At 59.7% G+C, this 11,023-nt stretch overlaps 1 protein-coding gene across 1 annotated transcript in view; it reads left to right on the top strand.

Annotated features, from left to right (window-relative positions):
• Positions 1-5,493, top strand: part of HDLBP (high density lipoprotein binding protein) — a 32,225-nt gene extending 26,732 nt beyond the window's left edge. Inside the window, exons 21-26 of the mRNA XM_023521085.1 lie at positions 923-1,057; positions 1,937-2,080; positions 3,890-4,075; positions 4,518-4,634; positions 4,794-4,922; positions 5,037-5,493. Coding sequence (XP_023376853.1) covers positions 923-1,057; positions 1,937-2,080; positions 3,890-4,075; positions 4,518-4,634; positions 4,794-4,922; positions 5,037-5,123 — 798 coding nt within the window. The 3' untranslated portion in view covers positions 5,124-5,493. The remainder of the gene's footprint in view (positions 1-922; positions 1,058-1,936; positions 2,081-3,889; positions 4,076-4,517; positions 4,635-4,793; positions 4,923-5,036) is intronic.
• The last annotated feature ends 5,530 nt before the right edge of the window (positions 5,494-11,023 follow it).

The following is an 11,023-nucleotide window of genomic DNA, read 5'->3' as shown; positions in this document are numbered from 1 at the left end:
GAGTGTCACTTATGTACGTGCCGGGTGCTGCTCTGCGTGCCACCTCACCATAGCCGCAGGACGGCCGTGCACGGAGGCAAGTGAGGGACAGAGTTACCATGCGTCGAGGTCAAGTGCCGTGGGGGCGGTTGGGGTTTGCGGCTGACGCGGAGTGGACCAGCCAGCGTGCCTGTGCCCGTTGCCGCCGTCCCCGAGACTCTCGTGGGCTTGGATTGTAGCCCGTTCCTGACCGTGGCGAGGCCGGGAGTCGGGGCGAGCCTCTGCCTGCCAGCCGCTTCCCCTCCCCCACGCCCGACGTCCCGTTCCCTGGTTTGTCCGGTTCTGCTTCGTTGTGCTTCTGCGAGGGGCCTGCTGCAGTCAGGGGCGGAGGCCGGGGTGCGAGCGTTTGCTCTGCCAGCGTCAGCCTCAACACTGGATCCCTCATCCTGCCTCTGTGTTTCCGTGGAGCTGCAGGTGGCCTTCTCCGCCCGGGGGGAACAGTGTGGACGGTCCTCACAGGGCTGGCTTTTCTTCGTGCCCCCTGAAGACCTGTCGCTGAGCCTGTGGTGTCGCTCTGCTCGTGTTCTCAGGCCTAACTTCAACCGTCGTCCCTGCAGGCACTGGTTCCTGTCACCGTTGAAGTGGAGGTGCCCTTTGACCTTCACCGGTACATCATCGGGCAGAAGGGCAGCGGGATCCGCAAGATGATGGACGAGTTTGAGGTAACGCAGCTTCGTGAGTCCTTTCCCTGGAGAGCAGATGTGTGAAAGTGGAGTCCAGCCCCACTTCCTGCCCTCCTTGTCCCGAGCCCACAGGTGTGTCCCTGGCAAATGCGACAGGCCGCCGATCATGACTGGCAAGCTCACCATCAGTGGGGGCCAAATGGACACATCCCGTCCCGAAGGCCCCCCACGTACTCGGCTCTGTTCCCGTCTCCGCGCAGGTGAACATACACGTCCCGGCACCGGAGCTGCAGTCCGACATTGTCGCCATCACAGGCCTCGCTGCAAACTTGGGCCGGGCCAAGGCCGGGCTCCTGGAGCGCGTGAGGGAGCTGCAGGCCGAGCAGGAGGACCGGGTGAGTGCCAGGCGGGCTGGCACGCACACACTCGAGGGTGGCTGGGAGTAGCCATCGTGCAGGCGGCATCTAGAGACCTTTCCTCAGGCGGCGTGAGGCGACGTGGCTTCTTCTTATTTAGCAGCGACCTCGTCCGGCCTCCCTGTCTATCAGTGGTTTCTCTAAAAGTGGATGTGGGGACACGTGGAGGCCGTTGTCCAAGGGGCCCCCAGCACGTGCCGTGCGGCGTGGGTCGGCGTCAGGCCCCCCAGTCCGTGCTTCCCCTGCTGCTGAGGATGGATGAGAGCCCGCCTGGCCTGTCGCCTGAGTGACGGCACGCAGCAGGCGTCTCTCCAGGGTGCGCAGTCACGGGCTCTTCGCTGAGTGCAGGGCCCAGTGGGTGGCAGAGCTCTTTTCCCTGCAGCTGGAGCGTGTCCCCGCTGTGTGGGCACCGGCTTTGGGGTTTGTCCTCTGGCCACAGGCGGCCAGGCTGTGTCTGCCCCTTAGCGCTTTTGTTCCCTCCTCTGTGGGTGCTTTTGTACCCCGGCCCCGAAAGAACAGAGCACTTTGCCGACTGCCTCCTCAGATGCCTGTTTCACAAATAGGAGAGGAGCCAGGCGCAGGCCGCCCGCACGCGGCTCCCCTCAGCTGCCCCCCAGGCCTCCCAGGGCCTCCTGAGGGGTTGTGGACGTGGCTGCGGTAGCCAAGTCCCCGGCTCTCGCTAGTGGCCGACGCTGGGATGCGGCACCGGCTGGCAGGAAGGCCTTGTCTTGTTTTTGCTGCCGAGGTGACAGTGGGTGCCGTCCAGGTCCAGGTGGGGTGGGGCCGTGGACGTGTGTGACGTGCAGGTCGCGAGGGACGCGCTCCCCTCTTAGCCTTACTCGTTTGTTTCGTTTTTAGGCTCTACGGAGTTTCAAGCTGAGTGTCACTGTGGACCCCAAGTACCACCCCAAAATCATTGGGAGAAAGGGGGCGGTGATCACCCAGATCCGCCTGGAGCATGACGTGAGCATCCAGTTTCCTGACAAGGACGATGGCAGCCAGGTAAGCACGCCGCTCAGGTCAGGCACAGCACCATGCTGGGGGCAGGTGAGACTCACGTTGACCTTTGTCCTTACCTGGGAGCAGGGAGCAGGCAAACTTGTACCCCGATGGACGGTCAGAGGCCAGGGTTCAAGGGCAGGTCTCTGACTCCGAGTTTGGCCTGGGATCTGGCCCCATCCTGGCCCGTGCCAGTTGGGTGAGGATTCTCTGACACGGCTGTGTCGCAGTGTGGACTTGGGGCGTCGCCCACCTGGTCACTCCTTTGCAGGGTGTGTCCTTGTCGTTCCTTGGAGCTGGGCTGGGGCCTTCTTGCGCGGTTGTCCTCACAGGTGGGGACTGCAGAGGTGCCCACCGCCTTGTGTCCTCAGAGGGGAGCGGGAAGCAGCCCCCTCTCTGGACACCCCATCGCCCATCCCACAGCCCTGCCTAGCATCTCCGGGTCCTCCCTGCTCCTCTCCTCAGGCTCAGCCTCTGGGAGGTGCCGGCCCCTGGGGCACAGCCTCGTATGCGGTGAGAGCCGGTCTCTGCCGGGTCCTCCGCGGCCTTCCGCACGCCGCCCAGCACCAGAGCCGGTTCACTAGAACTTGGGGCTGTGAACCGCAGAGACCTCTATGGACTGGCCTAACCCCCTGCATGTGTCGTGTCGTGGCAGGCGCCCGCCTGCTGTGTCTGCTGCTCCCCGACCCTCTGTCTCCCTGAGCCAGTCACATGCCTGCGTCATCGTCACCGGGGAAGGGAGGCGGGCCTGCAGGTGCCGACCCGCCCTCGGCCCGCCCTCGGCCTTCCCGGGCGCCTTCTGCGCTCTGCCCTTTTTTCTGTTCGCCTGTGTTTCTGAAGAACGTGTTTGTGCTGCCTTGTTTTATTTTCAACTTCGATTTTCAATTATCTTGAGAATTTAGTTTCACTCCCTTTTATCTCTTTTAGCTTTTGTATACGATGACGAGTTTTTTAAAGTCATCGTTTAGTGTTTAGGCTGCTAACATCTCATGAGCCAAGTAGGGTCAAGCAGACACCTTTTTTTCGTACACAGCTTTGTCCTGTGAGACTTACGCTCCATTTGCCGTCTGTCCTGGGCCCGCGCTGTCTTGGCGATGCCTCACTGGCTGGCGCAGGTTTCTGGGCCAGCCGTGGGTCCGGCTGCTGCTCTCAAGTCCCCTGGGGTTTCTCTGGCCTCTCCCTGTGGGTCTCTAAGTTCCTGCTCTTCTGTTTTTTTTCCCAGGTGTTTATTCTTGTTTTCTGGTCCTTTTTCCTTTAACGTTGCGTTCTGTTCTTTTTCTGTGGGTGTAACGTTTGCTCCTGTTCTGGAGGATGTGGCTTAGGTTGTTACCTTGTGTGTAAATTCTGTGTCTTGAATTACCCATTCGCCCTGCTGAGCCTTTACGGGCCGGCGCCCTTGTGCTGTATGTTATTCAGTAAGAGGGAGGCCCCAGGCCAGGGTACACCATAGCTGTGGGGCGCTGTGCCCACCACGTGTCAGGCACCTTCTTCCAGGTCGTTCCATCTCCAGCAGAGACCTCTCCAGACAAAGGGCCCCGAGCCCTCACCTGCCAGTGTCTGGTCACCTTCGTTGGCAGGTGCTTTCTGTTCCTGCATGCGGCTTTTTGGTGAAGTTTGGGGGTGGGGGCGGGAGCTGAGTGGGCATCGCTAACCTGCTCTTTGAAGTCAGCCACCTCCTTTCTCTTCAGGGTGGAAGTTCTCTCCCCCAGGTGAGGCCTGCCCGGCTCTGCGCTTCAGCCAGAGCCCCTGCACGCCCCTCCTGCCCGCGAGTCCCGGGGGCATTTTCCTTCTGACTGGATTCTCCCATCTCAGCCGCAGGACCAAATCACCATCACGGGGTACGAGAAGAACACAGAAGCCGCCCGGGACGCCATATTGAAAATCGTGGGTGAACTTGAACAGATGGTTTCTGAGGATGTCTCACTAGACCACCGTGTCCATGCCCGCATCATTGGCGCCCGCGGCAAAGCCATTCGCAAAATCATGGATGAATTCAAGGTGAGTGCCCCGCCCCGCCTGAGGGCATTTGTGTCCAGTAAGTGCCCATAAGTCCCTCTATGTGGGCTGCCAAGGGAGCACGGGGGACCGTCTCCCGTTCTCAGGACCTCCTGCCTCAATCGCTGATTGTTCTCGCTGACCCACGGGGTCTCGGAGGGGAGACGTCCATGGTTTGGGTGCTTGGCCCTGAGGGGGTGAGGTCAAGCGGGTCACAGCAGGGCGTAGCATCCTGAGCACGCTCGCTCTCGGTGGGCTCTGCACCTTTGAGACACAGGTACCTCGGCTTGTTCCCTCTGCCTTGTGCGAATGGAGCTCTCTCTGTGCTCGGGTCGTCCATGTTCTGGGGATGCCCGGGGACCCAGACCTCTCCCTACGCTCGCACCAGCTCGAGGCGAAGGTGCTGGCAGTGACCGTTCTCAGCCTCTGCGTGTGTGCCTTCCAGGTGGACATTCGCTTCCCACAGAGCGGGGCCCCAGACCCCAATTGTGTCACGGTGACGGGGCTGCCAGAGAATGTGGAGGAGGCCATCGACCACATCCTCAACCTGGAGGAGGAATACGTGAGTGCTGGGGTCACGTGGGGCAGCCCATGGGGGTTCTCAGGTGTGCCAGGTGCACCGAGCCCCAGATGCTGGAAATGGGTGCGCACGGTGGGGGTGCTCGTTAAGCATCCCCACTGCAGACTGACTCCCACCCTCCCCCCGCCCCCGCACCCACAGCTGGCCGACGTGGTGGACAGTGAGGTGCTGCAGGTCTACATGAAGCCCCCTGCCCATGAAGAGGCCAGGGCGCCGTCCAAGGGCTTCGTGGTGCGGGACGCTCCCTGGACTGCCAGCAACAGCGAGAAGGTCAGGCGTCTTCTCCAGGGGACCCCGCCCCCATGCCCAGCGGCCGAGGTGGGGAGCCGCTAGGGGGCCACCTGAGTGCAGCCCCCTGCTGAAGCTGTGCCCTTCCTCCCACAGGCTCCTGACATGAGCAGTTCCGAGGAATTCCCCAGTTTTGGGGCTCAGGTGGCCCCCAAGACCCTCCCTTGGGGCCCCAAACGATAATGGTCAGAAAGCAGAAGCTTCTCCAGCCTGCTGACCCACGCCCCAGCACACAGTGGTTTGTCTCGACCTGACCCAGCGGCTGGACCCTCGTAAATTGTCGATACTCCCCCCTCCCCGAGGTCTCACAGTGAAGCCGGGGTGCCCGGCGCCGTGTGTGGCCGGTTCCGGGCCTGGCCAGCCCCAGCGCGTGCTCAGGACCCACCCCTGGCACCCGCGCTCCAGATGGCTCGCCATGGCGGTCAGCGCTGACCGGCAGCTCCCCGGTCCACCCAGCATGTCCGGAGAGTGCTGGCCCCCAAGCCGTGGCTGAGTCTACTTCCTGTGTCATGACCTCAGGAAATAAATTTCCTTGACTTTATAAAAGCCAAAATGTTTGCCCTCTTCCTTTTCCTCCTCCTCCCTGCTTGCCTGTTTTGGAATGCAGCCCGCCCCCTTCCAGCTGCCACAAAGCCCACCTGGCCCAGACCGCGGGGGTGGGGAAGAGGCCCCGGCGTGCACACCGCGAGCACCCGGACCCGGAGGAGAGCTGCAGGGTGCTGGTCAGAGGGGCAGAGGGTGACCCGAGCTCCACAGGCGCTGCAGCGTGAGGCCACATGCCTGCCATCTGGGTCCACGGGCTGCCACGGTGGCGATATGGAGGTGGGTGGCCCGCCAAGCGGGGGGTGGGTACCTGCTCTGAGTGACGGCTGACGGTTATGTGATTTTCAGCCCTTTGTGTCTGCCCTTTCGAATGCTTCTACCTCAGCGCGTGGCGGTGACCTTACATGTGGGTCGCTCAGACTTGGTTCAGACACGTCTGGGGTCACAGGTTTTCCACAGCCTCGAGGGCAAGTAGCCGCTTGCCTGGCTCCAGGCTCTGCCCTCCTCACCCACACGTGGTAGAGGCCAGAGGGCCGGTCCAGAGCGGGGAGTATACACGGCACCCCACCTGGCTGTCCCTTGACACGCTCGAGTCCTGTGTGTGAGCCCAGGGGAGCTGGCCGTCCGAGGCAGGCTTCGTGGTCCTGAGATCGAGAGAGACTCGCTCGGCCTGGGTGGAAGCCTAGGTGCTGCTCAGGGCACCTGCCCTTCTCGGGGGTGGTGGGTCATTCTGGGTGAGACGTGGAGCCCCGCCCCCGGCCAGCGTGGAGACGGCAGCCTGTGGAGAGTGGCGGTGGCTGGGGGCCCGCCGTCCCACCCCCGCCTCTTCCCGTGGAGGTGACTGAGCTACTCGGAGCCGTCCTCTCCCAGATTCTGGAGTTCCTAGGGAGGCCGACTTGTGCCCATACCCCCGCCCTTCCCCTGACACCCCGCACGTCCACTCTTGGTTTAACTCAGCTTGGGAACCTGAGAATTGCCGACAGCTGGTGTCCGTTGCCTCTGCACGTTCCCATCCCAAGCAGCCTAAACGTGCCCATTCACAGCAATGATAACTTGGGACAGGAAAGAACATTTGCTTCAGCTAAATAGGCCGGGTGGCCCAAACTAGGTCGAGTCGGTCGATCGAGACAGGGAGGTGGGAGGAAAGGCACGGCCTCGCCTTCCCCAGGGGCGACCTGGACCTTTGCCCGTGGCCACCCTCTCCTCCCCGCCCTCTTCCACACCCAGCCCCTACCTGAAGCTAGAGTTCTAATTCTCACGACAGGATTTTACACATCTGCATTTACTGCTGACGCTGCGCATGCAATGTGCAATGTCCCCTCCTGAGCTGTGGCTGTGGCCTCGCTCTGCCCTGGCTGTTTGTCCACAGAGGCTGAGAAATGGCCGTGCCCGGGTCTCCTGCAGCCCCCAGCGCTGCCAGGAGAGCCCAGGGCAGGGCTGGGGTGCGAGCGTCTGCTCTGTTGACTGTCTTCCACGTCACGTGCGTCCACGGTTACCATCTATCCCTTGGCCTTAACTTTGGAATTTGGTGATTATATGCAAATCTGTAAAGGCTCGTGAATATGGATGACACCGGAATTTTGTTAATTCTACAATAAAACCCAAGACCAGATGCAGTGTGCGGAGCTCATTGTGTCACCCTATGTTGTATGCTCGATCCTGGGGAACCAGGTTGTCGTCAGCCGGCTGGAGTGCGTGGCTGCCGACGCCCGTACACAGCCATCGTCGTGGCTGTGATTCTCCCAGCTGGCACGTGGCTCCCAGCCCTGTGCTGCCTGCTCTGTGGGAGCCATGGCAGGAGGCCAGCAGTGGTTGCGGCTGGGCGGCCGCCTGCCCCTGAGCCCCTGTCACCGCCGGGGTGGATGGTCCCCTGGCTGCCCTCGCCGCACGCTGCCATTTGCTTAGCTCGTGATTCTGCCCGCATCCTCCATCAGCAAACCTCGGCGGCCCGCGCCCCCTCCACGCACAGAGGTAGCTGAAGCGCCGCCGGAACAGGCTCAGGCTCACGCGGCCAGCCGGTGGGCGGGGCCCAGCCCCACGTCCGCTGCGCTCTTGGTCTTGAAAACACGAAAAGCTCTGGGACCGGGGCCACTGAGCATCACGTGACCCTTCCCCAGGTGCTCGGGGGGAGGACTTCAGCCTCGTCCAGACCATCCGCATTGGGTGCTCGATGCCGCAAGGCCTGTGTCCGTCCTAGCCTGGGAGGGCAGCCGCAGGGGGTACTGAGGGGACACTCAGTGCTTGGCAGTGGCTAAGCGGGAAAGGGGGGACGGCTTCAAGAAATGAGACCGACCCAGATGCCTTGGCAGATAATGGGAGTGGGGGGCAGGGGCGGGGCGGCGAACTGCTCCCCAGCAGTGACCTGGACACAGTGCAGAGCGGACAGGTGAGGCTGTGCTTGGGGGCGGGTGGGACCCTGTGTGGACAGGGTGGGAAGAGGCAGGGCTGGGCCTGGACAAGGGGATATGCCACCTATGAAGGACAGCAGGTGCAAAGAGCACCAGACAACAAAGGCACCCCAGTTCACGAGCATGATTGGCAGGCGAGTCATGTCTGAAGCTGAGGAGCAAATGGGAAATGAGGGGGCCGCGCGGGGGCCGCAGGGGCAGTAGAGGGGTGAGGCCCGGAAGGGCCAGTGCTGGGGCAGCAAAGGTAGGAGCTGGGAGGGAAGTGGGCAGTGTGTCCCGAGGTTGGGGTTGGCGAGGGGGCCAGCTAGAGCCGCCCTGCCCCAGGGCGCTCATGGCCCACGGGGCCAGCTGCCACAGCAGGCGAGCCCTGTGTACTCCAAAGCGGTGGCCCGTGGTGGCTGCAGCCAGGACTTGGAAAGCAAGGCTCGTGAGCAGAGGCCTAGGGCAGCCTAGAGCACAGCTGTGGGACAAGGAGAAGCAGATCTGCTGTGGTCTGAGGGCGGTGGGCAGCAAGGCTTCTGCTCTCCTGCTGTGTCTGGCCACAGGCCCCACCGCTGCCGAAGCCGAGGTCACCCGTGACCTCAGGGCACGGACTGGGAGGGCTGGCCGAGGTCACCCGTGACCTCAGGGCAGGGACTGGGAGGGCTGGCCGGCTTCTGGCAGCCTAGGTGTGGACTCCTCCCTGAGCCTGGGGGCTGCTCATCCTCTCTCCAGGAAAGGGCAGCCGAGGGTGTGGGTTAGACTCTGACTTCCCACCTGCTGAGCACCAGGCTGGGGCCGCTCCCTGGGGGCAGGGGCTCCCCTCGTTCTCGGCCAGCACCTGCTTGGCCAGGTAGCCACCCCTCTGCCCCCACTTCACCTTAATCTGCAGATTCGGGACGTCAGGTGCCAGGAGATCGCAGTGCTGCGAGCAGTGAACGAGGGCCCCACCCGCGGGTGAAACGAATGCCTAGCGTGGCCTTCGTGGGGCCAGGTGCGGGTACCTGCTCCCCAGGTGAGGCTGAACTGCAGAGCAGCAGCACCACGGCTAGAGACCACCCCCAGCTGCCGTGCCCTGGAAGGTTCCCTGGGACTCTGCACAGGCCCGGAGCATTCTGGTGCCCTCACGGCCCTGTGACAGTGGGGAGAATGAGCAAGGCCACGTCCCAGGTGGGGAAATGAAGGTGCAGAGGACAATGATTCAACCACGGTGACAGAGCGAGTGCGGGAGCCTCCTCCCTTGGTCTCATGCCCCCCTTCCCCCAAGTCATGCTAAGGCCAAAAGTGGGGGGCAGGGAGCTCCCTCAAACACAATGACGAAGGCCAGGCTGATGGCCAGAAGATGCCCGTAGGCCCTGGCATACTGCCCATCGTCTTCCTGGAAAGGCCGATAGCTGCAAGAGTCAGACCCAGGGAGGGGAGCCGGGCGCCAGCCCTCAGCTGCTCCACCTGCCTCCCTGCCCCTGTGACCCTGGGCCTGGTCCCCCGCTGAGGGTGCCCGAGCACGTACCCTGACAGCCTCTTCAGCTCAAACTGCTGCGGTCCCCACAGGGTGGGGGGCTGGACTGTCCCATTCCCCTATCAGGCTAAACTGGGCCCCACGGTGGGACACGCCATGTTATCTCGTAGCCGTGACAGTGTGGTAAGTGTACTTCTGCCTCCTTGCACCACGCGGTCTGTTCTGCTCGGAGGCTGCCTGCCCAGCGGTCCCCCTCCTACCAGCACAGCGCTCGGCTCTGCCGGCTGTCAGAGTGCTCGTCTCGCCATCCCTGGACACGCTGAGATGGGACAAACTTAGATGCTGCACTCCACGGAAAGCATTATTACCAGGGCCAACTCTGTAGGAAAATTTTTTTTAAACTCTTGAAAGTTAAAAACATAAATACTGAAAAATTTCCTCAATGAAAGAGACAAACTTTAAGTGGCTAAACTAGACACAGAGGAAGAGAGACTGGGAGAACCGTAAGACAATTATTATAAGACCACGCTGAATGCAATACAGAGAGCCTAAGAGACTTAACACTATAAAAGCATTCAAGAGACGAAGGACAGGGAAAAGCTCCATCCTATTGGCAGTTCCAGAAGACAGGATGGGAGGGAGCGTGCAGAAGCACCACCAAGGGGACAAGATGGGGATGTTTCAGGACCAAAGAAAGACATCACTCTTTAGACCAGCAACACATTCTGAGTCTCAACAAGGAACTTTTAAATAAACTCTACCATGACAGACACCTGTTAGTGACACAGATCAAGGAAAATGAAAGAAAAAAAAAATCTTAAATGATACGCATGCTTCCAACAAGAAAAGCCAAGTCACTACAGAGTATTTCTGAAGACATAAGGGAAAATAACTCTCGACCTGACATTTTATACATGCTATTTGAAGGAGAGAAAGAGATTTTAAGACATAAAACCCAACGTACATAAAAGTTCACCAAGCACACACCACTCCCGAAAGAGCTACTAAAGGGCATGCTTCCGCAAGAAGAAGAATGAATTCAGAGAGAAGGCACGGGAGTTAATAAAATACACCAAGTGGATGTGATTAGCAAATTACTAAGATGTTTCTGTGTGTTTTTAAATAGCTAAATGGAAACTATAACACCAAGGTGGAGTGAGGGGCACTCAGTGGATGCCCCTTGTCTTGCACAAGGAGAGAAGATGAAAATGAATTCTCAGACTTTCTTAGAAAAATGTTAAGAATGTATGCTAAAAAGGTAATGGTGGTCCCTAGAATAATAAAAATATACAGCATCAGTTCTAAATGAACATAAAGAGAAAAACAACACTTTTACTCATCCACCAGAAGGCAGGAGAAGAGATATCACGGAAAAAGTATCCACTGAGATCACAAATATGAACTCGTATGCAACAAAGAACCTCCAAACACATAAAGCAAAACTGACAGAACTATGTGAAGAAACTGATAATCCTACACTCCCGGGGAGATTTTAACTCGTCTCTCTCAGAATCTGATAGAATAAGCAGAGAAAAAGAAAAAATAAAGGATGAAAATCTGAACAATAAAATTAAAAAGGCTGATCTAATAGGTATATATGTACAACACTGCTCTAAAATTAACAGTAAAAAAAAAAGTATATTTTTTCGAGTTCACCTAAAACATATGCAAAATCCATTGTGATCAGATCAGGA

Source organism: Pteropus vampyrus, unplaced genomic scaffold, assembly GCF_000151845.1.
Source record: "Pteropus vampyrus isolate Shadow unplaced genomic scaffold, Pvam_2.0 Scaffold291, whole genome shotgun sequence".
Taxonomy (NCBI): Eukaryota; Metazoa; Chordata; class Mammalia; order Chiroptera; family Pteropodidae; genus Pteropus; species Pteropus vampyrus.
Note: the sequence above shows the minus strand (reverse complement) of the source record. Positions and strands in the feature narration are given on the sequence as shown.